We start from the raw sequence: 27,824 nt of genomic DNA, 5'->3' as shown, positions 1-27,824 counted from the left end.
CATAGACTGACCCAGGGCCAGGGGAAGAGAGTAAGGAGAAAGTGCCAGAGACACGCAACAGCCATAGCTAATCCTGCAGGGGGGAAAGCAGAGCCAGGAACAAGGCTTCTGACAGATGAAGAGACTGCAAGAGAAGGAGAGACTGGCAGGAGAGAGAGTGTGAGTAAGAAGAGACTGCAGGGAGGAGACGTGCTCCAGAGCAGAGGGGAACACCCTGTGTCACTAGGGGGGGCCGGTGGAGCCTTGGGGGTACTTTGATGTAATTTATTTGAGTAGGGGGTGGGAAATATTTGGAAATGCTGTTATAGAGAAGACAGGCTGATGTCCAGCATAAAGAGAGCAGACAAAGAGATGACCAGAGACCCAGAGAAAGGAACAGCCTATATAGGGATAGATAGACAGATAAATCCATTCCCAGTCCTAACTAGATTATATCCTACTTGCTTTAGAAATTGTACTAAGTATTTAGTTCTGTCAATAAAGCTTATTTTAATTACTTAGATATGACATAGAGAGACAGACAGACAGATAGTAGAGAGATAATAAATAGATAGACAGAAAGCTTTTTGATTACAATACCCTCAAGTCACCATGAGCACATTGCTCCTTTCCTGCCCTACCTCTCCTCTCTGCACCCCCAGCCCCTCCTCTACCAATGTTGGCCCTTCTCCCCCTGGTGCCCCTTCTTTTCCTTGTCCTTCCCGAGGCTTTCTCCGCAGCCTTCGGATCCTATACCACATTTTGGAAGAAGAAGGTGGTGGCCGGGTGCATGTGCAGGATATTGAAGGACTTTGGGGTGGACCAAGCATTCTCGCAGGCGTCCCACAGGCTCTTAGAGATGCAACTGCTTCAAGTGGAGGATACCTAAGTTTTCCTCGACTGGTGAGGGGGCTTACCCAAGCGCTGAGAGCAGGAGACCCTCAAGACACAGCTGCACCAAGGAAGAGGGGTGAGTCTGAGAGATCTGATGGATCTTTCTAACATTGAATATCTTCTACTTCTCTTCCTAAGTGTTTCTTCATTCTGCTTTTTCATCTCATCCCCTTATTCTCCTTCGCCTGTCCTGTGCGGTCTCTCCGGTCTGACTCTTGTGTATCATAACCCTCTTTAATCTGCGCCATCTGTCTGGGTGTAATCTGTACATTAAGAGAAAAAGGGCTAAGCATGGAGGGATTATTAGTTCATGGCAACAAAAAAAAATTACTTTGTAGGGTATTAAAGGAGGTCTGTGGACAATGTGGCAGGTAGGACTCCCACCAATGGCCTAATAAAGTCATACTGCTCTGGTCGGAGACTGTTGGACTCAATGACTTCTCATGGCAGGGGCTGGATCAGTAGGGATCTCCAACGCCAGGACTCCCTTTTTTTAGGATGTAGGTGGGAGTCCCTTGGCAGTCTGCCATATACTAATGATATTCCATTTCACACACTGAAAAGTGGACAGCCCCTTTAACCCTGACCATGGCATCATAGACATTTGTTATAGAGAGTCATAGCCAGGCTTTTTGTCACCTGAGACAAGGATTCTGCGTGCTGCCCTAGCCCTCTATCTTAATTCTTTGTCCAAGGGAGAGTGATTTGTTGTTGTCCCCCTTGGCACCCAGGGCACATGTGCCACCATAGTACATGCAGAATATATACAAGATGTTCAGCTTTTGGTTGGCCAGGACTGAAATGTTGATGTTAACCTGGAAACTAGACTGCTCGGACCAGACGTGATCAGACATGGTCAGAATGGATGGTGACCCATACGTTGTAGTATGTATGACAATATCTACTACAAGGTGGGCTGTCATGGGCCTATTTCTACATGACCCATCTTCCCGCACTGGGTCTGAAGTTCACGATACTCTTCTCTTCTACAAGGGATAGGCAGGAAATGGGGGCAAAGAAGTGCTGGACCCTTCTGACTCCACAAGGTGTGGAATAACCATCTGATTGTTGGGGTCCGACTGCTGGAACCCTGACTGATCCTCATAATAGGGGTCCTATTCCCCCATCTGAATGGAGTAACAGGTCGAGCATGTGTGCTGGCAGAGATGGCCAAAGGTAGGGGATAACTTTTAAACGTGGCACATACCTTTTAACGTGAACCAGGTGTTTTCTGCTCCACTATCTGAGAGCAGGATATGATAGAGAGAGAGAGAGATGCTGAGCATTTTGATGTATAGGTTTATATGATTTGGTGCAGGATTTATGGGTCAAAAAAGCAGAGTAAGTCCTGACAGGACTCCTAAGAGAGACAGTGAGAGTCCTGCTAACCCCGCCCACACAGGATGAGTGACAGACTGCTCTGTACACACACTGAGACAGAGAGGTGTCAATCATCCTGTGTGGGTGGGGACAGCAGGACTCTCACTGTCTCTCTTAGGAGTCCTGTCAGGACTCACTCTGCTTTTTTGACCCATAAATCCTGCTCCAGATCATACAAATGTTCTTTCTTTCTTTCTCTTTCTCTTTCTCTTTCTTTCTCTTTCTCTTTCTTTCTCTTTCTTTCTTTCTTTCTTTCTTTCTTTCTTTCTCGTTCCAGTCCTTCGCTGTACCATGTGACTGTCCCTTAGGTTAACTGACTCTCTTATCTGTGGGCTAGAAGTCGCTTTCTTCATTCATTTATTTTCATTTCATCTCAATGAAAGTCTCATAGAATAACGAAAGTGACTTCCGATCAACACTAAAGCGGCGTAACATTTCAGTGAGTCACATGGTACAGCGGAGAATCGGAACAAATTTCTATAAAGAATTGCGTCACTGTTTCATTTAACATGACATGTTCAAGATCTCTGCTTGTTGTCGGTGAAAGTAAACATTCTGATTTAGATCCAGAAGCAGAAAACGCATCTGTTTCAAGTGTCGGCACCTGCTGCCCTACCTTTTGCATACGTACAGTTAGTATAGGTCAGGAGCGGGGTGATAAATTACCAGGCTCCATAACGCGGCGGTCCTGGAGATGACAATCTGTCTGCGGCCAGTCCTGACGTGAACTCTTAATTTCATCAGAACAGATGCAGATTCATAAGATGGGAACAGATGGAGAGATCAAAACATTAATTACTGAGAGAGGAATATCAAGCCTCTTATAATAAATGTCCTTCTTAAAAGTGCAGCTCTCAGCCTGGTGACGGGGGGGTCGTAAACCACAAGTGATGTCGCTCTCTCTGTCTGTCTCCCAGGGTCTAAGGCTGTCACCCGTTCCCAGAGCATCAACCATGACGTTGCCTCCACCGCCGCGCGCCTCACACGCCAAGAGCAGCGCGTACGGCGCCACACACTGACAAGTGGGATCGACTACAACACGGTACCTGCCAATGCTAAGCAATTGTGTGTATTACTATCTGTGGTGTACATAGAAGAGAGGGGCCCCAAAAAGAGTCTGTGCACCACCCATTATGGTGCTACTCAGTACAGAAGGGTCTGATGTTTGTTTCCTGCTCCAGATCCTTTCAATGACCACTGGGACAATTCCTTCTCATTATAAGGCTCCTCAGGGGAGGGGACTCTTGGGCAGGTTCTTGCCAGCCAATAGCAAAGAGGATAAGCCCAAGAAGAGCAAGAAGCCATCTCCCCAGTGTTTTTGGCAGGACCTAAGGACACTTTAAGGCCATGTTCACATCTAGTATTTTATTTACATGCAGTGTATGTGCTGAAACTCTTGGCCCTTACACCAGATGTATCCATAGAGCCCAAATGACCTGATGGAGGGGAAAAAAAAAATATTTTTGGTCTCCGTTGGGCTGGTATATGGCAGCATACCTTTTATTTCAGCTCCATAGTAAGGCACACCTGTACAAATGCATACCATTAAACATGAGGGCTATAGGCCACACCAAACAGCATATGTCATAACCCTCCATCAGACATCTATGTGTGTGAACAGTGTCCGGAAACAAACAGCGATCCAAAGTCTGTTCACACTTGCATTTTAGGGTCCAGATTAAAGCCACCCAACGTGGTTCTCCTGAAGCTCCCATTGGCCCCTATGGGGATCTTAATTTGCTTTAGTAGTAGCATGCAGAGATCCGGAGCTTGCAGCCATAATAGGGACCCTAAAATGCTGCCATATAACAGCAGTCTGAAGTGGGCCTTGTTGTGTCCTCAGGTTTGGTTCTCCAAGTTTCTTCATTTAGTTAAATGATTTGCACCATCTCAACGACCCCCCTCTAGGATCTAACAGGACATTAGATGGGGGGGGGGGGTACACTCTAGTAGGGAGAGAGTAGCTAACAAGGTATACCTACCACTCATTTCTTCATCATCTGTGACTTTAAAGATACTGCAGACTTAGATTCGTGCAAAAATGGTTGTCTTCCCAGCAAGCAGTGGGTCTCCTATATTCAGTACAATCAACCTAACTGTACAGAATTCATTATAATGTGTCCTTACTAAATACAGGGACATAGGAGATGAGGTATACCTGCCACTCCATTTTTCATTGTAGGTAAACAGTGACTTTAAAGATACTGCAGCCGTAGGTCTGTGGTGCATGCTGCGCAGAAACGGGTGGCTTCTCAGCATGCAATAGGTCCCCTATATTGGGTACAATCACCCGTACTGTACGGTGGTCATTATATTATAATGTGTCCTTACTAAGTACAGGGGCGTGAGAGACAAATCACAGGATGTGAATACTTCTCCAGCTTCTGCGCAGCATGCAGCACGGACCTGTAAAAGGAAGCAGAATTCACTTAGCTTTGGTTCTCTAAGCATCTTCATTTAGTTAAATGGGTTGTGTCATTTCAACAAACCCCCACTACGATCTAATGGGACATTAGATGGGGGGGGGGGGGGCACACTCTAGTAGGGCGAGACCCACTAACAAGGTATACCTGACACTTAATTTTTCATCATAGGTAAACAGTGACTTTAAAGATACTGCAGCCGTAGGTCTTTGCTGCATGCCGCGCAAAAATGTGTGGCCTCCTAGCATGCGGGGGGTTCGCTATATTCGGTACAATCAGCCGTACTGTACAGTGGTCATTACAGTATGGTGTGGCTTTAGTAAATACGAGAACCTAAGAGACAAAACGAGGGATGCGAGGACTTCTCTTCTCCAGCCTCCTCGGCACAGCATGCAGCATTCACTGAGGTCTATGGAACTCTTGTCTGATTTTGTTATCGAGGGTGCACTTTATTATTATTATTTATTATTACAGCGCCATTCATTCCATAGCGCTGTACATGAGGAGAGGTATACATACATAATACAGACAATTGCACTAATCATAAATAACTTTAATGACACTTTAGTCCATGAAGATACTACGCATAGTCCCTCGTGATTGATGTGATGATGGGGAGTGTAGTACTGTCCGGCAGTATCACACAGGATAATCTTAGATACAACAGACCTGCAATTATTTATTTATTTATTTATTTACAATGTTTTCTTCTACTTGTCTTGGAGCTCAGTCCTTTCCGTTCTCTCGTTCTTGTGTCGACCACCTCTTCTCGGTCGGTCCCTCTCATCGTGGAGGCCTAGGAGAGGCAGGAGAGGGTGGGCGACAGGGGCAGCGAGAGGGTAGACAGATAGGGGAGGGGTGGGAATGAGCACTGACGAGGGAGTGTCAGCTCTGCTCGCATAACTTCTCCATTCACACGGGGCTGGAGGCAACAGGCGGACAAGTCTGTGCGGCTCTGCCCAGGAAGGGGGTCGCTTAGGGAGACGACATCAAAGAGGGCGATGTAGGCAGAGGGCAGGTGCAATCACACCGGTAATTTTAGGAGACGGTAAATTGCAGGGGGGGGAAGAAAGGCACAGAAAGAAGTGAAGGGGGGAGAGAAGTCCCAGTCACATGAAGTCGTGGATCCAAAGAGCCTCATAAATACCGGGAGGTGGGGGCTGGGCGGCACGTACAGGTATATACACCGACACGCCTAGAGCTCCTGAGGGAGTACATGCTCACACCCTCTGTTATACAGCTGCCTGTACAGTATACCGTCATCTGGTGACACACACGTAGGCAGCCTGTATATAGACTGGACCTGTACACACCGTGCGGCAGATGTCGGCTTACATGTGATCTTTCCTAAGGACACACATCTTGTATGGCTGTACACGCGGCTTACACCATCCTCATCCTCCCCCTGCACAACAGCCGAGAGGCCCTGACCTTCTACCTGTGGGTGAGTGTCCGCTAATGTACAGTACGGGGGGCTATGGGGTGTGGGACGTATCTGTCATCTCATATCCATCTATCTCCTATCTAATATCTATATACTATCTATCTATGTAATATCTATCTAATATCTATCTATCATCTATGTAATTATCTATCTATCTATTATCTATCTATCTATCTATCTATCTATCTATCTATCTATCTATATTATATTATATCTATTATCTATCATCTATCTATCTATTATCTATCTATCTATCTATCTATCTATCTATCTATCTATCTATCTATCTATCTATCCATCCATCCATCCATCCATCCATCCATTTATCTCCTCCTCTTCTGTCACCCTTTATCTTCCTGTCTGTCCGCTCCCTGCTGACACACGCTGTATATCAGTTAATCCGATGGGGGTAGTAATAGCCCAGTATGCGGTAGATTCGGTGCTGCCTGATACACACTCAGCCGGTGACCTCTGGTGCTCCGCAGTTATTGTGTTTTCGCCTCCTTTTCTTGCTCGGTGTTGTCTCTCCAGCAGTTGCCTCCCTCTTTCGGGTCTGACACCCTATAAACCGTCATATTTTCCTTTTACCATTGACAATACCGTACATGTTTATTGCCCTGACTGCCGTGTGAGTGTCCGCAGCCCTGCACATTACCGGTGACTGTACGATCTGAGCCGCGGCATCCTCATGCTTGAGTCATACGTGCTCCACAACATACATAGACATTATGTTATTCAGTCCGGATCAAGCCCCAAAGTGGAGCGTGTATCCTCCAGTTCAATCCATATGAAAACAGCGCCGCCCTATCTACTGCAACTAGAAGTAAAAAATTCAGAAACTGACTTAAAGGGGTATTTCAGCTAAAACAGGTTATCCCCTATCTACAGGTACCCCCACCGATCATGAAAATGGGGGCCCCAGCCCGTACCCTGTGGAGCCCCCCGCTGGGGCCCCCGTTCTAGTGATCAATAGGACAGGGTATAACTTGTTATAAGCAGAATACCCCTTTAAGGATCCATCATTTATTACTGGACTGTATTGTTAAATCGTCTTCAGGGATACTGTGCTGCTGAGGCAGTGTATCTAAGCCTGTCATGTGTGATACTGCCTCAGAGGATCTCACAAAACTACTCTCCCCATTGGAAACTTAATTTGTTTTTATTTTGTTTATAACCTTTTCTTGCAATTTTCAGGGATTAGTGACAATAGTAAGGAAAACGCTCCCTAACCTGTGGCTCATAAAACTACAACTCCCAGCAGGTTTGACAGCCCTAGGAGCGAGCCTGCAGAGAACAATCCATGGTAATGGTGGCACAAGTCCAATGTCTCCGTGTGAGGGACCTCAGGTCATGATGGTCACTAGCAACGTATTCTTGTATTTGTGATCTGCGGCCATATCAGCCGAATCAGGTAAAGGGAGCCGTGTGTCTTCTAGGTGCAGGCAAGGAAGTCACTTAGTTACAATTCCCTAATCCAGAGGTGACGGGTTCACCTGTAGGAAGCCTTCTCTGGGAATCGTTAGGATAAAGTACGTTTTACTAGTAGTAACCAGCGCGGTGACAGCCATCATCTCAGAGGCCTCCACCAATACTTACCATATTAATCATTTTGTAGGGATGAGAACAATTCATTAGCAGAGCAAGAATAATTACAGAATTTCTATAAGACGTTTCCAAGAAAATAACCTCTGAGGCGCTGGCACTTCTCAAGAGGGTCCTACATTCCTCAGTTCTGTGATAGTTTACTTATGTGACCCGCCTGATAGATTCCTGTCATTGCTGGTTAGAATACATACACAATATCTATCTATCTATCTATCTATCTATCTATCTATCTATTTATCTATTATCTATCTATCTATCTATCTATCTATCTATCTATCTATCTATCTATTATCTATCTATCTATCTATCTATCTATCTATCTATTATCTATCTATCTATCTATTTATCTATTATCTATCTATCTATCTATCTATCTATCTATTATCTATCTATCTATCTATCTATCTATCTATCTATTATCTATCTATCTATCTATCTATCTATTATCTATCTATCTATTTATCTATTATCTATCTATCTATCTATCTATCTAATATCTATCTATCTATCTATCTCCTATCTATCTATTATCTATCTATTATCTATCTATCTATCTATCTATCTATCTATCTATCTATTATCTATCTATCTATTATCTATCTATCTATCTATCTATCTATCTATTATCTATCTATCTATTTATCTATTATCTATCTATCTATCTAATATCTATCTATCTATCTATCTATCTATCTATCTATCTATTATCTATCTATCTATCTATCTATCTATTATCTATCTATCTATTATCTATCTATTATCTATCTATCTATCTATTATCTATCTATCTATCTATCTATTATCTATCTATCTATCTATCTATCTATTATCTATCTATCTATCTATCTATTATCTATCTATCTATCTATCTATCTATCTATTATCTATCTATCTATCTATCTATTATCTATCTATCTATTATCTATCTATTATCTATCTATCTATCTATCTATCTATCTATTATCTATCTATCTATCTATCTATCTATCTATCTATTATCTATCTATCTATTATCTATCTATCTATCTATCTATCTATCTATCTATCTATCTATCTATTATCTATCTATCTATCTATCTATCTATCTATCTATCTATCTATTATCTATCTATCTATCTATCTATCTATCTATCTATCTATCTATTATCTATCTATCTATTATCTATCTATTATCTATCTATCTATCTATCTATCTATCTATCTATTATCTATCTATCTATCTATCTATTATCTATCTATCTATCTATCTATCTATTATCTATCTATTATCTATCTATCTATCTATCTATCTATCTATTATCTATCTATCTATCTATTTATCTATTATCTATCTATCTATCTATCTATCTATCTATTATCTATCTATTATCTATCTATCTATCTATCTATCTATCTATTATCTATCTATCTATCTATCTATCTATTATCTATCTATCTATCTATCTATCTATTATCTATCTATCTATTTATCTATTATCTATCTATCTATCTATCTATCTAATATCTATCTATCTATCTATCTCCTATCTATCTATCTATCTATCTATCTATCTATCTATCTATCTATCTATTATCTATCTATTATCTATCTATCTATCTATCTATCTATCTATCTATTATCTATCTATTATCTATCTATCTATCTATCTATCTATCTATCTATCTATCTATCTATTATCTATCTATCTATCTATCTATCTATTATCTATCTATCTATCTATCTATCTATCTATCTATCTATTATCTATCTATCTATTATCTATCTATCTATCTATCTATCTATCTATTATCTATCTATCTATCTATTATCTATCTATCTATCTATCTATCTATCTATCTATCTATTATCTATCTATCTATCTATCTATCTATCTATCTATCTATTATCTATCTATCTATTATCTATCTATCTATCTATCTATCTATCTATCTATCTATTATCTATCTATTATCTATCTATCTATCTATCTATCTATCTATTATCTATCTATCTATCTATCTATCTATTATCTATCTATCTATCTATCTATCTATCTATTATCTATCTATCTATTATCTATCTATCTATCTATCTATCTATCTATTATCTATCTATCTATTTATCTATTATCTATCTATCTATCTAATATCTATCTATCTATCTATCTATCTATCTATTATCTATCTATCTATCTATCTATCTATTATCTATCTATCTATTATCTATCTATTATCTATCTATCTATCTATTATCTATCTATCTATCTATCTATTATCTATCTATCTATCTATCTATCTATTATCTATCTATCTATCTATCTATTATCTATCTATCTATCTATCTATCTATCTATTATCTATCTATCTATCTATCTATTATCTATCTATCTATTATCTATCTATTATCTATCTATCTATCTATCTATCTATTATCTATCTATCTATCTATCTATCTATCTATCTATCTATCTATTATCTATCTATCTATTATCTATCTATCTATCTATCTATCTATCTATTATCTATCTATCTATCTATCTATCTATCTATTATCTATCTATCTATCTATCTATCTATCTATCTATTATCTATCTATCTATTATCTATCTATTATCTATCTATCTATCTATCTATTATCTATCTATCTATCTATCTATTATCTATCTATCTATCTATCTATCTATCTATCTATTATCTATCTATTATCTATCTATCTATCTATCTATCTATCTATTATCTATCTATCTATCTATTTATCTATTATCTATCTATCTATCTATCTATTATCTATCTATTATCTATCTATCTATCTATCTATCTATCTATCTATCTATTATCTATCTATCTATCTATCTATCTATTATCTATCTATCTATCTATCTATCTATTATCTATCTATCTATTTATCTATTATCTATCTATCTATCTATCTATCTAATATCTATCTATCTATCTATCTATCTCCTATCTATCTATCTATCTATCTATTATCTATCTATTATCTATCTATCTATCTATCTATCTATCTATCTATCTATCTATTATCTATCTATTATCTATCTATCTATCTATCTATCTATCTATCTATCTATCTATTATCTATCTATCTATCTATCTATCTATTATCTATCTATCTATCTATCTATCTATCTATCTATTATCTATCTATCTATTATCTATCTATCTATCTATCTATCTATTATCTATCTATCTATCTATTATCTATCTATCTATCTATCTATCTATCTATCTATCTATTATCTATCTATCTATTATCTATCTATCTATCTATTATCTATCTATCTATCTATCTATCTATTATCTATCTATCTATTTATCTATTATCTATCTATCTATCTAATATCTATCTATCTATCTATCTATCTATTATCTATCTATCTATTATCTATCTATCTATCTATCTATCTATTATCTATCTATCTATTATCTATCTATTATCTATCTATCTATTATCTATCTATTATCTATCTATCTATCTATTATCTATCTATCTATCTATCTATTATCTATCTATCTATCTATCTATCTATCTATCTATCTATCTATTATCTATCTATCTATCTATCTATTATCTATCTATCTATCTATCTATCTATCTATCTATCTATCTATTATCTATCTATCTATCTATCTATCTATTATCTATCTATCTATTATCTATCTATTATCTATCTATCTATCTATCTATCTATCTATCTATCTATCTATCTATCTATCTATCTATTATCTATCTATCTATTATCTATCTATCTATCTATCTATCTATCTATCTATCTATTATCTATCTATCTATCTATCTATCTATTATCTATCTATCTATCTATCTATCTATCTATCTATCTATTATCTATCTATCTATTATCTATCTATTATCTATCTATCTATCTATCTATCTATCTATCTATCTATCTATCTATCTATCTATCTATTATCTATCTATCTATCTATCTATTATCTATCTATCTATCTATCTATCTATTATCTATCTATTATCTATCTATCTATCTATCTATCTATCTATCTATCTATCTATTATCTATCTATCTATTTATCTATTATCTATCTATCTATCTATCTATCTAATATCTATCTATCTATCTCCTATCTATCTATCTATCTATCTATCTATCTATCTATCTATCTATCTATTATCTATCTATCTATCTATCTATCTATTATCTATCTATCTATCTATCTATTATCTATCTATCTATCTATTATCTATCTATCTATTATCTATCTATTATCTATCTATCTATCTATCTATTATCTATCTATCTATCTATCTATCTATCTATCTATCTATTATCTATCTATCTATCTATCTATCTATCTATCTATCTATCTATCTATTATCTATCTATCTATTATCTATCTATCTATCTATCTATCTATCTATCTATCTATTATCTATCTATCTATCTATCTATCTATCTATCTATCTATCTATTATCTATCTATCTATTATCTATCTATTATCTATCTATTATCTATCTATCTATCTATCTATCTATCTATCTATCTCATATCTATCTATCTATCTATCTATCTATCTATCTATCTATCTATCTATCTATCTACCTATCTATTATCTATCTATCTATCTATTATCTATCTATTATCTATCTATCTATCTATCTATCTATCTATCTATCTATCTATCTATCTATCTATTTTGTTATGTTGGGACCTTGTGCTAAACTAAAAATACCCCATAATGTGAAAACAGAATGTTTGAAATTTGTTTGCTAATTTATTGATTTTATTATTTAAGGAATATCTAAAATCTTGCATTAACATAAGTATTCAGGCCTTTACTCAGTTGTTTCAGAGGCCTCCACCAATACTTATCATAGAGGATCCTAATCATTTTGTAGGGATGGGAACAATTCATTAACAGAATGGGGAATAATTACAGAATTTCTATAAGAAGCTTCCCAACAAAATAACCACAGAGGAGCTGACACTTCTCATGAAGATCCTACATCCCTTAGTTCTGTGATACTTATGTGATTCACCTGATACATTCCTACTGTCATTGCTGGTTAAAATATACATTTGTTTATCTACCTATCTATCTGTCTGTCTATCTGTCTATCTCATATCTATCTAATTATCTATCTGTATCATCTATTTATCATGAATTTTGCACTCAGGACTTAGGCTACTTTCGCACTCGCGTTTGGTGCGGATCCGTCATAGATCTGCACAGACGGATCCGTTCAGATGATACAACCGCATGCATCCGTTCAGAACGGATCTGTTTGTATTATCTGTAACATAGCCAAGACGGATCCGTCATAAACTCCATTGAAAGTCAATAAGGGACGGATCCGTTTTCTATTGTGCCAGATTGTGTCAGAGAAAACTGATCCGTCCCCATTGACTTACATTGTGTGTCAGGACGGATCCGTTTGGCTCAGTTTCGTCAGACGGACCGTTTTGGTGTCCGCCTCCAAAGCAGAATGGAGACGGAACGGAGGAAAACTGATGCATTCTGAGTAGTGTTGAGCGAACTTCTGTTTTAAGTTCGGCGTCTAAAGTTCGGCTTCCGGTTAGCGAAGAATCCCGATATGGATTCCGAATTCCGTTGTGGTCCGTGGTAGCGGAATCAATAATCGTCCATTATTGATTCCGCTACCACGGACCCCAACGGAATTCGGAATCCATATTGGGATTCTTTGCTAACCGGAAGCCGAACTTTAGACACCGAACTTAAAACAGAAGTTCGCTCAACACTAATTCTGAGCGGATCTTTTTCTATTCAGAATGCATTAGGGCAAAACGGATCCGTTTTGGACCGCTTGTGAGAGCCCAAGACGGATCTCACAAACGGAAAGCCAAAACGCCAGATTGAACATAGCCTTAGTTGAAGCCCCTTTGGCAGCGATCAGCCTCCAGTCTTCTTGGGAGATGATGCCACAAGGTTTGGTCACCTGGATTTGGGAATTTTCTGCCGTTCTTCTCTGCAGATCCTCTCAAGCTTTGTCAGGTTGGATGGGAACTGTTGGTGGAAAGCCATTTTCAGGTCTCTCCAGAGATGTTTGATTGGGTTCAAGGGTTCTGGCCGGCTGACTTTCCCAAAGTTGTTCCTTAGTCACTCCTATGTTGTCTTGGCTGTGCTTGTCTTAGGTCCAGGGTACTCATGATCAGGTTTTTATTAAGAATATCTCTGTACTTTGCTCCATTCAGCTTTCCCTCAACTCTGACCAGTCTCCCTGTCCCAGCAGCTGAGAAACACTGTAGGGATGGTAATAGGCAGGTGATGAGCAGTGCCTGGTTTCCTCCAAACATTACACTTAAAATTGAGGCCAAAAAGTTCAATCTTGATTTTATCATACCAGAGAATCTTACTTCTCACAGTCTGAGAGCCTTTTAGGTTCTTTTTTGAAAACTTTCATATGTCTTTTACTGAGGAGAGACTTCTTTCTGGCCACCACGCCATAAAGCCCAGATGGAGTGCTGCAGTGATGATTGATCTTTCGGAGGTTTCTCCCATCTGTACATAGGATCTTTAGAGCTCAGTCAGAGTGACCATTGGGTTCGTGGTCACCTCTCTTGCTAAGGCCCTTCTACCCTTATTACTTAGTTTGGTGGGGCAGCTAACTCTAGGAGGAGTTCTGGTTGTTCCAAACTTCTTCCATTTAAGAATTATGGAGGCCACTGTGGCCTTAAAGGGTTTCTACCACCAGAAATACTGTTATGTAGCTGACTGATATAGCGATGCGCTAATGTCAGCACTACATAACAGTATGTTTCTAACATTTGTCCCTGCAGCCGTTTTTGTAAAAAAAGCACTTTTATTATATGCTAATGAGCCTCTAGGTGCTATGTGGGCGTAAAATCAGCACCTAGAGGCTCCGTCCACTCACCCTTTATCCCGCCCAGGTCCCCTGTTCTGCCCGCCCCGCTCCTCTTGATTGATGGCACGGTCCGCCGCATCGTTGACGAAATCCCGCGCCTGCTCCGTTCACTTCTGTCTTCGGCGCAGGCGCAGTGAGTGAATGATGCGCTCCTGGTGCCGGATTCCTCACTGCGCCTGCGCCGACTACGCCACAGTGAGGAAGCCGGCATCAGGAGAGCAGCCTTCACTCATTGCTCCTACGCCGAAGACAGAAGTGAACGGAGCAGGCGCGGGATTTCGTCAACTATGCGGTGGACCGTGCCATCAATCAAGATGAGCGGGGCGGGCAGAACAGGGCGGCTATCTATCTATCTATCTATCTATCTATCTATTTATCTCTCTATCCCATATCTATTGTGGGGTTTCGCTCTGGTAGACAGGATTAGCGGATGCAGTATAGAGGCAACAACAAGTTCTTTGGATCAAACAGTTCAGTGTTTTATTCACACTTTAGGCAAGTGACAAAACAAGCAGTCATAAACAAGCAAAAAGTCACCTTGCGGTGTTGGTGGTAATTCACACCATGCAGCAATTCTGCCTCAAAGAGTCCTTGATGATAGCAGCACCAACCTGTTTTCACGCCGAACAGTTAGCAAGTCTTCATCCAGACACAAGGCTCACAGATCCCAACACAGAGACCTGGCTTCTGAGCCCAGCTGCCTATTTAAGGACAGCCAGGTGCTGCCAAAACCCGGACCGGCACTTAAAATCCGGTCCGGTATTTGCCTTTACCTGGCTGTAAATCAGCCCAGCAGCACATGCTGGGAGGAAAATACCTGTTTTCCGAGACAAAACCTCTCACTGTGTCACACTATCTGCTGGAATTATAGCTCTAAGTTGTCACAAAACTTCACATTTTAGGCCATCCCCCATTTCCCACTAAGGCATGCCCCTTGTCAAGCTAGGTGTTGAAAATTTTCTCGAAACTAAATACACCAAGTGGCACTAGCTTGTGCCAAGTTGTGATTTTGGTGAGTTAACGACAAGGTCTAGGTGCACCCACATTGGTAAAACTGGGCCAATAATTTTACTGACCTTTATAATGTTATTCCAAATTCCTGCATACATCCCTGTATCATGTATAGACATATTCTGAGAGTTCAAGATATTCATATTGTGTAATAAAAATGTCATTGAATCATTGCTTCACACTGGATTTACCCCTATGAACTGCTCCCACCACTATTTTTGACCTAAAAAGCTCCTTCTAAAGTCTCAATATATTCCATGGTAGGGCTCAAGTGTCCATGGTACGTAAAATAGTTGTGTAGTTGTACATGTATCTAAGCACACCCTTACTATCCGTCCAGAATGTAAATTAATCGATTGTAATGTCCATTTCATCCTGCTAGGACTGCTGCACAAATTTCGAGTCTTGAGACAGAGTGTGCAGGATTTGGAGTCAGCTTGGCCTTACCTAAGAGAAGGGGCGTTGCTAGGGCCTCAAAAGATCCGGGGTCCAAGCACCAATGCATATGGCCCAATTCTCTAAGTTGAACAACCGCACTTCCCCCCTGCAAACACTAGCACTGAAGACATTTTACTGTACTTGCCATACAGCAGCACATACCTGTCACATCCAAGGCCTCCTAGGTGACGTCTCCTCGGATGTAGATCTTCTCTGTCATCATCTTCTCCATTCGGTCCGGACACTTCTCTCAGCCACCACGTCTCTGCAGAGTGTGACGCACAGACATCTTAGCTTAGCTGTACCCCCAAATACTATCCTGAAGAAAAATGAGTGCCCCCCATAGTAACAGTACTCCTCATAGTCCCACCAATAGTAATTCCCTCCTAGAATGCTCTCATTAGTAATACTGCCCCCTACTGGACCCAACAGTGATAATGTTCCACAAGAATGCCTCCATTAGTAATACTGCCCTCTACAGTGCCCCCAACCGTGATAACGCTCCCCAAGAGTGCCTCCATTAGTAGAAGAGACCTCCAGTATTAATAATACCCTCACAGAGCCCCCAGTAGAAATAAGGCCCCCTATTGTCCCCCCAGTGGTAATAAAGCTCTCTACAGATCCCCCAGTAGTAATAAGGCCCCCATAGTGCTCTTAGTAAAAATAAGGCGGATCTATAAGTCCCTCCTATAGAGCCCCTAGTAGTAGTAAGAATGCCTAATGTCCCCTGGATTTAAAATGCCCCCCTCAGTGCCCCCAGTATTTATATCACCCCCTACTGTTATAATGCTCACCCTGAAGCGCCCCAGTATTTATAATGCCACCTGCAGTGCCCCCTGTAGTTATATTTCTCAGTTTAGTGTCCTCAGAAATTATAATTACTCCGCACCTCCGCCATACAGTCCCATGTAAATAACACTATTTCCCTCCCTCCGCCATAGAGTCCCATATAAATACCATCACACCATCTCTCCAGCCCCCTCCAATATACAGTCCCATGTAAATCCCATCCCTCTCTATATACAGCCCCCTCTAAAATACAGTCCCATGTAAATAACATCATACCATCTCTCCTGCCCCTTTCAATATACAGTCCTATGTAAATAACATCACTCCCTCCCCAGCCACCTTAAGCATACAGTCCCACGTAAATAACATCACCTCCTCAATATTCAGTTCCATATACAGTACAGACCAAAAGTTTGGACACACCTTCTCATTCAAAGAGATTTCTTTATTTTCATGACTATGAAGGCATCAAAACTATGAATTAACACATGTGGAATTATATACATAACAAACAAGTGTGAAACAACTGAAAATACGTCATATTCTAGGTTCTTCAAAGTAGCCACCTTTTGCTTTGATTGCAGCCTGTGGATGACCTTGTAAGCATCATCAACAACAATCAATTGACCGGAGCGGTCTTAGCAAAGATTGAGCAGGACAGGTGGACCATCCACATACGCTCGGTGGACACTGTAACCTGCATTTGCACAGGACAAGTTATGCAGTGCTACAGTTTCACTGTTGGGCCAAAATTTAGAAAGATCTTTGCAGGTCACGAATGGTGGTCAGAGCGGATTATGGGGTAAATTCTGCTGTCAGGTTCCCTTTAAATGACAACATTCTGTCTACCTGCAGTCACCACTAGAGGGAGCTTCTAGTTGTTTACTTTAATCCTTTAAAGGGGTATTACCATCTGGAACATTTATGGCATATCCTCAAGATATGCAATGACTTTCAAGAGGGAAGGCCCCTGGAGAAAGAGGAGACTGGCTAGCTTTACTGTGTACCTAGTAGTTAGCTCAGCCACTGATGCATCTATGATAACTAGGTACTTTGTTAAATAATCTATCCAGTTGTTCATGTGATCCCATGGGCTGGTTGAGATCCTGTATGCTGCCTTTCTATCTGCAGTGCAGTCAGCACACCATGCCATGTATCTATCTATCTATTATGTATCGCTCTAATCTATCTCATAGCTATCTGTCTATCATCTATCTATCATCTGTATTTCATCTTTAAGGCATTTGGTGCTACTTAGATTTTGATGGTCTTTATATTAGGTCAGTGGGGGTCCGACCCCTCCACTCCCACCTATCAGCTGCCAGCACCAGGAACTATACAGGGAGTGCAGAATTATTAGGCAAGTTGTATTTTTGAGGATTAATTTTATTATTGAACAATAACCATGTTCTCAATGAACCCAAAAAACTCATTAATATCAAAGCTGAATATTTTTGGAAGTAGTTTTTAGTTTGTTTTTAGTTTTAGCTATTTTAGGGGGATATCTGTGTGTGCAGGTGACTATTACTGTGCATAATTATTAGGCAACTTAACAAAAAACAAATATATACCCATTTCAATTATTTATTTTTACCAGTGAAACCAATATAACATCTCAACATTCACAAATATACTTTTCTGACATTCAAAAACAAAACAAAAACAAATCAGTGACCAATATAGCCACCTTTCTTTGCAAGGACACTCAAAAGCCTGCCATCCATGGATTCTGTCAGTGTTTTGATCTGTTCACCATCAACATTGCGTGCAGCAGCAACCACAGCCTCCCAGACACTGTTCAGAGAGGTGTACTGTTTTCCCTCCTTGTAAATCTCACATTTGATGATGGACCACAGGTTCTCAATGGGGTTCAGATCAGGTGAACAAGGAGGCCATGTCATTAGATTTTCTTCTTTTATACCCTTTCTTGCCAGCCACGCTGTGGAGTACTTGGACGCGTGTGATGGAGCATTGTCCTGCATGAAAATCATGTTTTTCTTGAAGGATGCAGACTTCTTCCTGTACCACTACTTGAAGAAGGTGTCTTCCAGAAACTGGCAGTAGGACTGGGAGTTGAGCTTGACTCCATCCTCAACCCGAAAAGGCCCCACAAGCTCATCTTTGATGATACCAGCCCAAACCAGTACTCAACCTCCACCTTGCTGGCGTCTGAGTTGGACTGGAGCTCTCTGCCCTTTACCAATCCAGCCACGGGCCCATCCATCTGGCCCATCAAGACTCACTCTCATTTCATCAGTCCATAAAACCTTAGAAAAATCAGTCTTGAGATATTTCTTGGCCCAGTCTTGACGTTTCAGCTTGTGTGTCTTGTTCAGTGGTGGTCGTCTTTCAGCCTTTCTTACCTTGGCCATGTCTCTGAGTATTGCACACCTTGTGCTTTTGGGCACTCCAGTGATGTTGCAGCTCTGAAATATGGCCAAACTGGTGGCAAGTGGCATCTTGGCAGCTGCACGCTTGACTTTTCTCAGTTCATGGGCAGTTATTTTGCTCCTTGGTTTTTCCACACGCTTCTTGCGACCCTGTTGACTATTTTGAATGAAACGCTTGATTGTTCGATGATCACGCTTCAGAAGCTTTGCAATTTTAAGAGTGCTGCATCCCTCTGCAAGATATCTCACTATTTTTGACTTTTCTGAGCCTGTCAAGTCCTTCTTTTGACCCATTTTGCCAAAGGAAAGGAAGTTGCCTAATAATTATGCACACCTGATATAGGGTGTTGATGTCATTAGACCACACCCCTTCTCATTACAGAGATGCACATCACCTAATATGCTTAATTGGTAGTAGGCTTTCGAGCCTATACAGCTTGGAGTAAGACAACATGCATAAAGAGGATGATGTGGTCAAAATACTCATTTGCCTAATAATTCTGCACGCAGTGTATAGTAAACTAGCAGAAGGACCCGGCTTCGCATGTGTATATTTTATCTATTTAATTTAATGGTTGTGTGTGTCGTTAAAAGATATCGACAGTATCCACTATAACAGTGACATCTACAGTACCCCGCCCCTTTAACAGTGACCTCCACAGCGGCCTGCCCCCTTAACAGTAACATCCACAGCGCCCGCCCCTTTAACAGTGACCTCCACAGCGGCTGCTCCTTTATTAGTGACCTCCACAGCGGCTGCTCCTTTATTAGTGACCTCCACAGCGGCTGCTCCTTTATTAGTGACCTCCACAGTACCCCGTCTTGTTAACAGTGATTTCCACAATAATCCGCCCCCTTAACAGTGACCCCTACAGGGCTCTGTTCCCTTAAAATGTGACCTCTACAACACCTCGCCCCCTTAACAGTGACCTCTACAGCACCCCACCCCTGAACATTGACCTCTATATGTCACGGACGTTCCCGTGGCAGGTACCAGGAGATCGGAGAGACTGGCAACGCATGGGTTAAATTGACATGTTCTATTGGCTGATAAGGGACATGTGACCGTGGGTATGGCAGTTGGGATATGAAGTTGGCATATGAAGAGAGACTTGCAGGCTTCTATTGGCTAATGTAGGTCATGTGATGTGCCATATTTGCATTTTTTTGGGGAATATCTCAGGAACGGTACGTGCTAGAGTGCTGAGACCCGGTCTAAAACCTTCTGGACACCTCATGTACCTGTGTGCCAAATTTCGTGATTGTAAATGCGACTGTACGGATTCCTTTAGCGGACATACATACACTCAGTTTTATATATTAGATGGAGCCGGAGGCAGAAGACTCTGTCCACTGTGTAGTTTCCAGCACAGGTCAATACCATTCACGTGATTGATAGCTGAGCTGCAGTACCCGGCATGGCCACTACACAGCGGATGGAGCCTTCTACCTCCGGCTCCATTCTCTTTATATTCTCCAGCTGATTGGTACGAGTGTAGGTGTTGGAGCTCCACCGATGTGATATTAATGACCTATCTGGAGAATAAGTCTTCAATATCTAAGTCGTGGAAAACCCCTTTGATGTAAGAACAAGCGCTATTCCTGTATTGTTATATAGCGTCAGCGTTATTTCTGCTTTTCTGTAGTTATTGATAGTGTTGTAGAGTTGTGTAGATGACCACTATAGATGAGCTCACTTCTTCCACCCCTTCGCCTGCACATCCGTCCTCAGTAGAACATTTCAGGCTTCTCCACTCCCTGCAATGTCAGAAGAAGCCATAAATTCTGTATATTCTCTCTTACAGCTACGTCGCATGAAAGAATTGGAGCAGGAACGAGATGCTCTACTAGATGGTGTCCAACTGGTGGACAGGGCCCGAGACTGGTACAGGGACCGTCTGCAGGAATCTGAGCAGCAGAGGGATTGGCCGTGCACCTTGGTATGTAGAGGCCCACTTACTGTATGTCTCTGTCCTGAAGCTACAGTTGTTTTCAAAATAATAGCAGTCGGACATTACTAACCTGATCAATCACTGTTTTTGGTAGAAATGATATTTCTACATGGCAAATAAATTACTAGCAGGTGTAGTAGAATAATAGAAATCCAACAGACCCAACAGTCATGACATGCGTGCTGCTGATTCTGTGTAATTGAATCACTAATTGAAATGGGCCTGTTCAAAATAATAGCAGTGTGGAGTTCAATTAGTGAGGTCATTCATTCTTTGAAAAACCGTTGGCAATTATTGCCCTTTTTTAGGGAAGGAAGGCAGAAAATGTTGTACATGCTGGTTACAGTGCATTTCTCTGAGGAAAATGGGTCGTTCCAGACATTGTTCAGAAGAACAGCGTACCTTGATTAAAAAGTTGATTGTAGAGGGGGAAACAAAGTAAGAAGTGCAGAAAATGATAGGCTGCTCAGCTAAAATGATCTCAAATGCTTTAAAAATTGCAACCAAAACATGAAAGATGTGGAAGAAAGCGAAAAACTACCACTCGAATGGATAGAAGAATAGCCAAAATGGCAAGGACTCGGCCAACAATCAGCTCCAGGAAGATCAAAGAAGGTCTAAAGTTACCTGTGAGTACTGTTACAATTAGAAGACTCCTATGTGAAGTCAAGTTATCTGCAAGAAGCCCCCGCAAAGTCCCACTGTTGAAAAAAACATGTGCTGAAGAGGTTACAATTTGCCAAAGAGCACATTGACCGGCCTAAAGAGACATTTTGTGGACTGATGAAAGTAAGATTGTTCTTTTTGGGTCTAGTGGCCGGAGACAGTTTGTCAGACGACCCCCAAACACTGATTTCAAGCCACAGTACACTGTGAAGACAGTAAAGCATGGTGGACAAGCATCATGATATGGGGATGTTTCTCATACTACTGTGTTGGGCCTATTTATCGCATACCAGGGATCATGGATCAGTTTGAATACAGAATACTTGAAGAGGTCATGCTGCCTTATACTGAAGAGGAAATGCCCTTGAAATGGGTGTTCCAACAAGACAATGACCCCAAACACACCAGTAAACGTGTGGGGGATTGGGTCAGCACAACCTGTATGTAGGTGCACATCACTATGGCGAAATACATATACAAACGGAAAATACTAATGTGATAGCACTCGGCATCCAGCATTCTGCCCTGCCTCCATGCTGGATGAGGCATTGGTGTACATTTTGGCCAAAGCGTAATAAGCCACTCACCACGTCAAGGTCGCCTCTATTGAGTGGTCCCTAACACCAGTAAACGTGCAACGTCTTGGTTCCAGACCAACAAGATTGACATTATGGAGTGGCCGGCCCAATCCCCGGATCTTAATCCAATAGAAAACTTGGGGGGCGACATCAAAAATACAGTTTCTGAGGCAAAACCAAGAAATAGAGAAGAACTGTGGAATGTAGTCCGATCATCCTGGGCTGGAATACCTGTTCACAGGGGCCAGAAGTTGGTTGACTCCATGCAACACAGACGTCCGGCAGTTCTCAGAAACAGCGGTTATACAACTAAATAATAGTGAAGTGATTCAAAGGAAAGCAAAATCTTCAAACATTTCTCAGTTTATATAGTGAATGTTTGAGTTTGTAAAGAAGAATACAAACACTGCTAGTATTTTGAACAGTCTAATATTCACTTTTCTTAATTTTTTTTTTAGAGGAACAACACAAATTTGATATATTTTTCTTCATGTTTTGATTTGGAATAGAATGTGCAGTGTTCCCGATGCATTTATGTGTATAGAAATAAAAGCTTTTAGAAGGATTTTTAGCTTTATTCACTTTTTCAAACACACTGCTATTATTTTGAACACAACTGTATTTCTTTGTCCTCCATCTACCCCATCCACGGTGGCTCTTCTACCACATAAACCTGATACAGTCCTGCTTCTCATCCTCAGGACCAGACCCCGCCGCCTCCTCTCCTCGGCTCCGCGCTGTTGGTGCAGATCCAAGAAGTTAACAGATTCTTGAGTGACCTCATCTCATCTTCTGAAAAGGTGTGAGCTTCCATAAGAACACTTCTAAGCCCTAGTACTTGCTTAAAGGGGTTCTCTGCTCTTTTTGAAATAAAGCTTAAAGGGACATTCCCACAGGATATGCCAGAAATGAGATAGATGGTGATGGTCCCACCTTCCAGAACCTTCACCAATTAGGAGTATGAGAGCGCTACTGAAGTCTGTGGAAAGGGCTGGATGGTGGGAACCATGGTTATAATAGATTTTTGGCATATCCTATGGATGGGTTTACACTGCTGCTCTGTTCTGCCCCTATGCTTTACACTGCTGCTCTAATCTGCATGCTCACATTGGTTGCTGTGAGTAAGCACAAGCCCACCACGACCATGTTCTTAGCTCGTTGACTTCTTGCTTATATTCACAGGCTGAAAACTGTTCATTCCTACTCTTTCTCATACAGCTGAAGTTTCTTACACTATAGCTCCTGTTCGGGACGCCAGGCTAATACTGATACTTTGTAACGAACAGATACATATAACTGGACACACAATTTATAGCCCTGTGGTCAATCTTGTGCATGATGCCAGTGTATCTCGCTGGTCTTGACTTCTAATAACTTTGTATTTTAAGGGTAATCGGAGACAGTCGCCCTACTCCACAAAGCATCCTGACGCCATCAGCACACTGAAGTACCAGAACCAGCTGCTGACCAGGGTGAGTAAGAGATGGGCATAGCCGCCAGATGGAAAAGGATGGGATGACGGTATATTAGGGTTACCTACCGATGAACACCATTAAAGGACACTCTTCTGACGTGTAAGGTTTAGTAAATAATTGAATTCCCAATTAAATAACAGTTCTAGAGCCTTGTTGTTCAGTTCCTCTTTTATTCCTCCTAGAAATTTATCAATACATTGGCAACTGAAAGTTACCAAATTGTGTGTGTGTGTGTGGGGGGGGGGGGGGGGGGGTCCCTGCACTGTCTGACATGCAGGGACCAAGGGAATGGTATCACCTATTTGTCAATGTAGTCATAAATTTCGAGGGATGTTCATTTTTTTTAAATGATCAAATTTCTTTTTATTTCTTTTTATTCGTTTTTACATTTACTTTTTTTTTTATTATTTTTACTCTAGCCTCCAATACATTTGGAGAACCAGATTATTTCATGATTTAAAAAAATATAATTTTCCCCTATAACTTGAGCTGACATTGCCGCCCCACTTACCGGAGATGACAGCCCCTGACAAGTGACAGCTGTCGCTATCATGGTTGTACTGAGCTTGTTATAATCGGCAGCGTAGTCACGTGACCGATGTCACATGATCACAGTGATCAATAGGCAGTTTAATACAGAACTATCTTTGTTGCCTTTAACAACCAATCAGAGCTCAGCTTTCGTTTTTTTCAAGTGCAGAATGCATAATGAAAGCTGCGCTATGATTGGTTGGCATGGTCAACAAAAACTTAAAGGGCTATTCCCACCTTATTGCATATGCTCAGCATACGATAGAGGCCTGTCCCTCCTTTGGAACCTGCATTATCCCTGTCCTGTTTGGTGAGGCAGCCATTAGCTGTCATATCGAGGAAGAGAATAAATAAAGAGTTGACTGCACATTTGTGTGGCCATGTCTGTTCACTTTTTAGGGGGTCAGGGTACGACCACGTGGCGCGGTCAGGCAACGCAGCCATGCTGTATGGGTTGCAGCGGTCTCTAATTGAACTGAGTAGGTCCGCACTGTTTAGTTGGTTTGTATTGTTAATCACCACACGGCATTGCATTTTCTCCCAGGACCACCACCAAACCCTCCCACTTATGGGTGGGATTTAAAAAATCTGCCTGTATCCGCCTGAAAAAAAGCTGTAAGGTCATGGCCACTAGGGGTCTCACTTCCACCTAAGTTGCAGTCCAATGCCTGCTGTCAAGTAGTGTTGATCGTGAATATTCTAATCGCGAATATCAACACTTCGAGAATTCGCGAATATCTAGAATATAGTGCTATATCTTCGTAATCGCGAATATTCTAAAAAAAATTTTCATCAGTACCCATGCTCCCTCACTGCTTCTTGCTTGAAGGCCAATGAGAAGGCTGCAATATCTTTGACTTTAGGAGTAGTGTTGATCGCAAATTTTCGTTTTGCAAATTTTTTTTGGGCGAAAATTTTTATCGCGACTTTTCCCATTGACGATTTTCGCAATAAAGAAATTAATGACTTGAGATCACGAATTCTCGAATACATGATGAATATTCGCCCCCAAATATTAGCGAAATATCGCAAATTCGAATATTGCCCCTGCCGCTCATCACTGTTGTCAAGCAACATCTGCCCTGGTTACAGATACACAGGAAATGGGGGCATGTCAGAGCTACCTGAGATCCTGAGTCTGATAAAACAACTGCTTCTCCACTGCTTTTGAAGATTATAGGAGCCTCACGTGTTTCTGTAAGTCTGATTTCCCCTTCCTTATCTGTACTGTGAGCTCCGGAGATTAAAAGAAACATAGTGGGGAGTAAGGGAAAGGACGACACAGCAGTACAGTGCAGGAAGATCTCACAGAAGGGATATGCCTCCTGCTTCTGAGTGAAATGCATTTAGCTGTGCAGCTGAAACAGGGAATAATATGGCTGGAAAAGATTTTAGAGAAGCCCACATAACACATGTTCTCTCACAGTTTTGATTATACAAAGAAGCACAGGCAATATACAAGCTTTTTTTTTTAAAACTCAGGTACGCTTTAAGAGAATACCAGGATGCCAGATCTCTTTTGGGTTTTCTCCTGTGCAGAGTATTTTGTGTATCCCCCTCCAGAGTAACGTAATGAGAGGCAGAGAAGACATGCGATTGTGCTGACAGATGTCTGTATCCTTACAGGAACTCTCCGTGCAGAATGAAAGGATATGGAAACTGCAGAGAGAGAATGAGGCGCTGTACAGAGAGCTGGAGGAGCGCCATGTACACAGGGCCACCTTTATCTGACACGGGACCACCATTGTGCCGGATGACTGCAAGGACCTCACAGTGAGGCACCGTGTTACCCTCCGGCAATCAGTTTTCATAGCAGATCGTCATTCACAGCCTGAATACGGACATCTGATCTGCTATCCTGCTCCGTCGTCAGGTGCTGGACCCCGTGGTGCCCGCTGATGCATACAGGCCTGCAGAGCATCTCTTCCTGCCTGACATGAGCTCTGCAGAACTTGCCGCTGACAGCAGAGACTCTCCCAGCATCACAGCTCCAAATCAAATGATGTGAATAGAAAAATACCAGATATAATAATGACCTCTGACCGCAGAGTATCGCACCCTGCCCGGCAGGATGGTTTCAGTTACTCTATGTGATGCCCAAGAGACTGCGATTATTGGGCCGGGTTGCCATGTGGCCCTCCACAGGGTTATGTATAGTAGATCTATGGTTTATATTAGAAATATTCACTGGTTTACAGCCCTGGATGACTTGTGATATGTGACGGAAATTAAGACTAATAAAGTTATAAGGCCCAGTATGGCCGTTCCATGACCAGTGTGACACCAGTCTCTTTCCAGTGAGTTTCCTGCCTTTTGTAGCCGTGTACAGCAGAATATATGCGTTGACTTTTAAAGGGAGAGGTAGTCATGGTGTCTGACTTCCAGGCCGGCACCTCCGCCGATCAGCCTTTAAAAGAGGCTGTGACCCCTTCATTACAAGACACAGTGCCATACATTCTGTAGTGGCTGTACATGGTACTACACATAGCTATTCACTTGTTAGCAAGCGGCAGTACCACGCACGGCTGCTACCAAATGTACAGTTAGGTCATCTGTATTGAAATCCTACACCATCCCTTTAATTTGAAAGGTTAGAACTGTCCCGGCCAATAGGGGCCAATCTAAAATATGAATGTGAAGGACCTATGTATATACATATGTAGTCGTGTCTTCCTCTTACCGGTGATTTGATATTTGCAATTACTCACATACCTATACTGATATCCAGATGTGTCCTTCCTCAGCTTTCTACTTACCGAGATGACCAACTCTATAAAGGAAATATATACAGTACAGACCAAAAGTTTGGACACACATTCTCATTCAAAGAGTTTTCTTTATTTTCATGACTATGAAGGCATCAAAACTATGAATTAACACATGTGGAATTATATACATAACAAACAAGTGTGAAACAACTGAAAATATGTCATATTCTAGGTTCTTCAAAGTAGCCACCTTTTGCTTTGATTACTGCTTTGCACACTCTTGGCATTCTCTTGATAAGCTTCAAGAGGTAGTCCCCTGAAATGGTCTTCCAACAGTCTTGAAGGAGTTCCCAGAGAATCTTAGCACTTGTTGGCCCTTTTCCCTTCACTCTGCGGTCCAGCTCACCCCAAACCATCTCGATTGGGTTCAGGTCCGGTAACTGTGGAGGCCAGGTCATCTGGCGCAGCACCCCATCACTCTCCTTCATGGTCAAATAGCCCTTACTTTCAAAGTTTTCCCAATTTTTCGGCTGACTGACTGACCTTAATTTCTTAAAGTAATGATGGCCACTCATTTTTCTTTACTTAGCTGCTTTTCTCTTGCCATAATACAAATTCCAACAGTCTATTCAGTAGGACTATCAGATTGGACTGTTACAAAAATGCGACGCTTCAGTTCACTCTATGGAACCTTTTTC

General features: G+C 41.0%; 1 protein-coding gene across 2 annotated transcripts; it reads left to right on the top strand.

Annotated features, from left to right (window-relative positions):
- Positions 1-27,080, top strand: SAPCD1 (suppressor APC domain containing 1). 2 transcript variants are annotated; one of them, XM_040442830.1, is made up of 7 exons: positions 1-159; positions 642-949; positions 3,171-3,295; positions 21,022-21,156; positions 23,114-23,212; positions 23,801-23,884; positions 26,045-27,080. In XM_040442830.1, exons 1-7 carry the CDS (start codon positions 116-118, stop codon positions 26,147-26,149), a joined length of 900 nt encoding a protein of 299 aa, XP_040298764.1. In that variant the 5' UTR covers positions 1-115; the 3' UTR covers positions 26,150-27,080. The 2 variants fall into 2 exon arrangements, with proteins under 2 accessions (XP_040298764.1, XP_040298763.1); XM_040442829.1 differs by lacking the exon at positions 1-159 and having other exon boundaries at positions 209-949.
- The last annotated feature ends 744 nt before the right edge of the window (positions 27,081-27,824 follow it).

The sequence above is a fragment of the Bufo bufo genome, chromosome 8 (genome assembly GCF_905171765.1).
Source record: "Bufo bufo chromosome 8, aBufBuf1.1, whole genome shotgun sequence".
NCBI classification, from domain to species: domain Eukaryota; kingdom Metazoa; phylum Chordata; class Amphibia; order Anura; family Bufonidae; genus Bufo; species Bufo bufo.
The sequence above is the reverse complement of the archived record's forward strand: the minus strand, read 5'-3'. Positions and strand labels throughout refer to the sequence as shown.

Coding starts and splice junctions, on each gene's coding strand:
- SAPCD1 (XM_040442829.1), top strand. CDS start 592: ATGAGCACATTGCTCCTTTCCTGCCCTACCTCTCCTCTCTGCACCCCC. Junction 950..3,170: donor AGCTGCACCAAGGAAGAGGG/GTGAGTCTGAGA, acceptor TCTGTCTCCCAG/GGTCTAAGGCTGTCACCCGT. Junction 23,213..23,800: donor TCATCTCATCTTCTGAAAAG/GTGTGAGCTTCC, acceptor TTGTATTTTAAG/GGTAATCGGAGACAGTCGCC.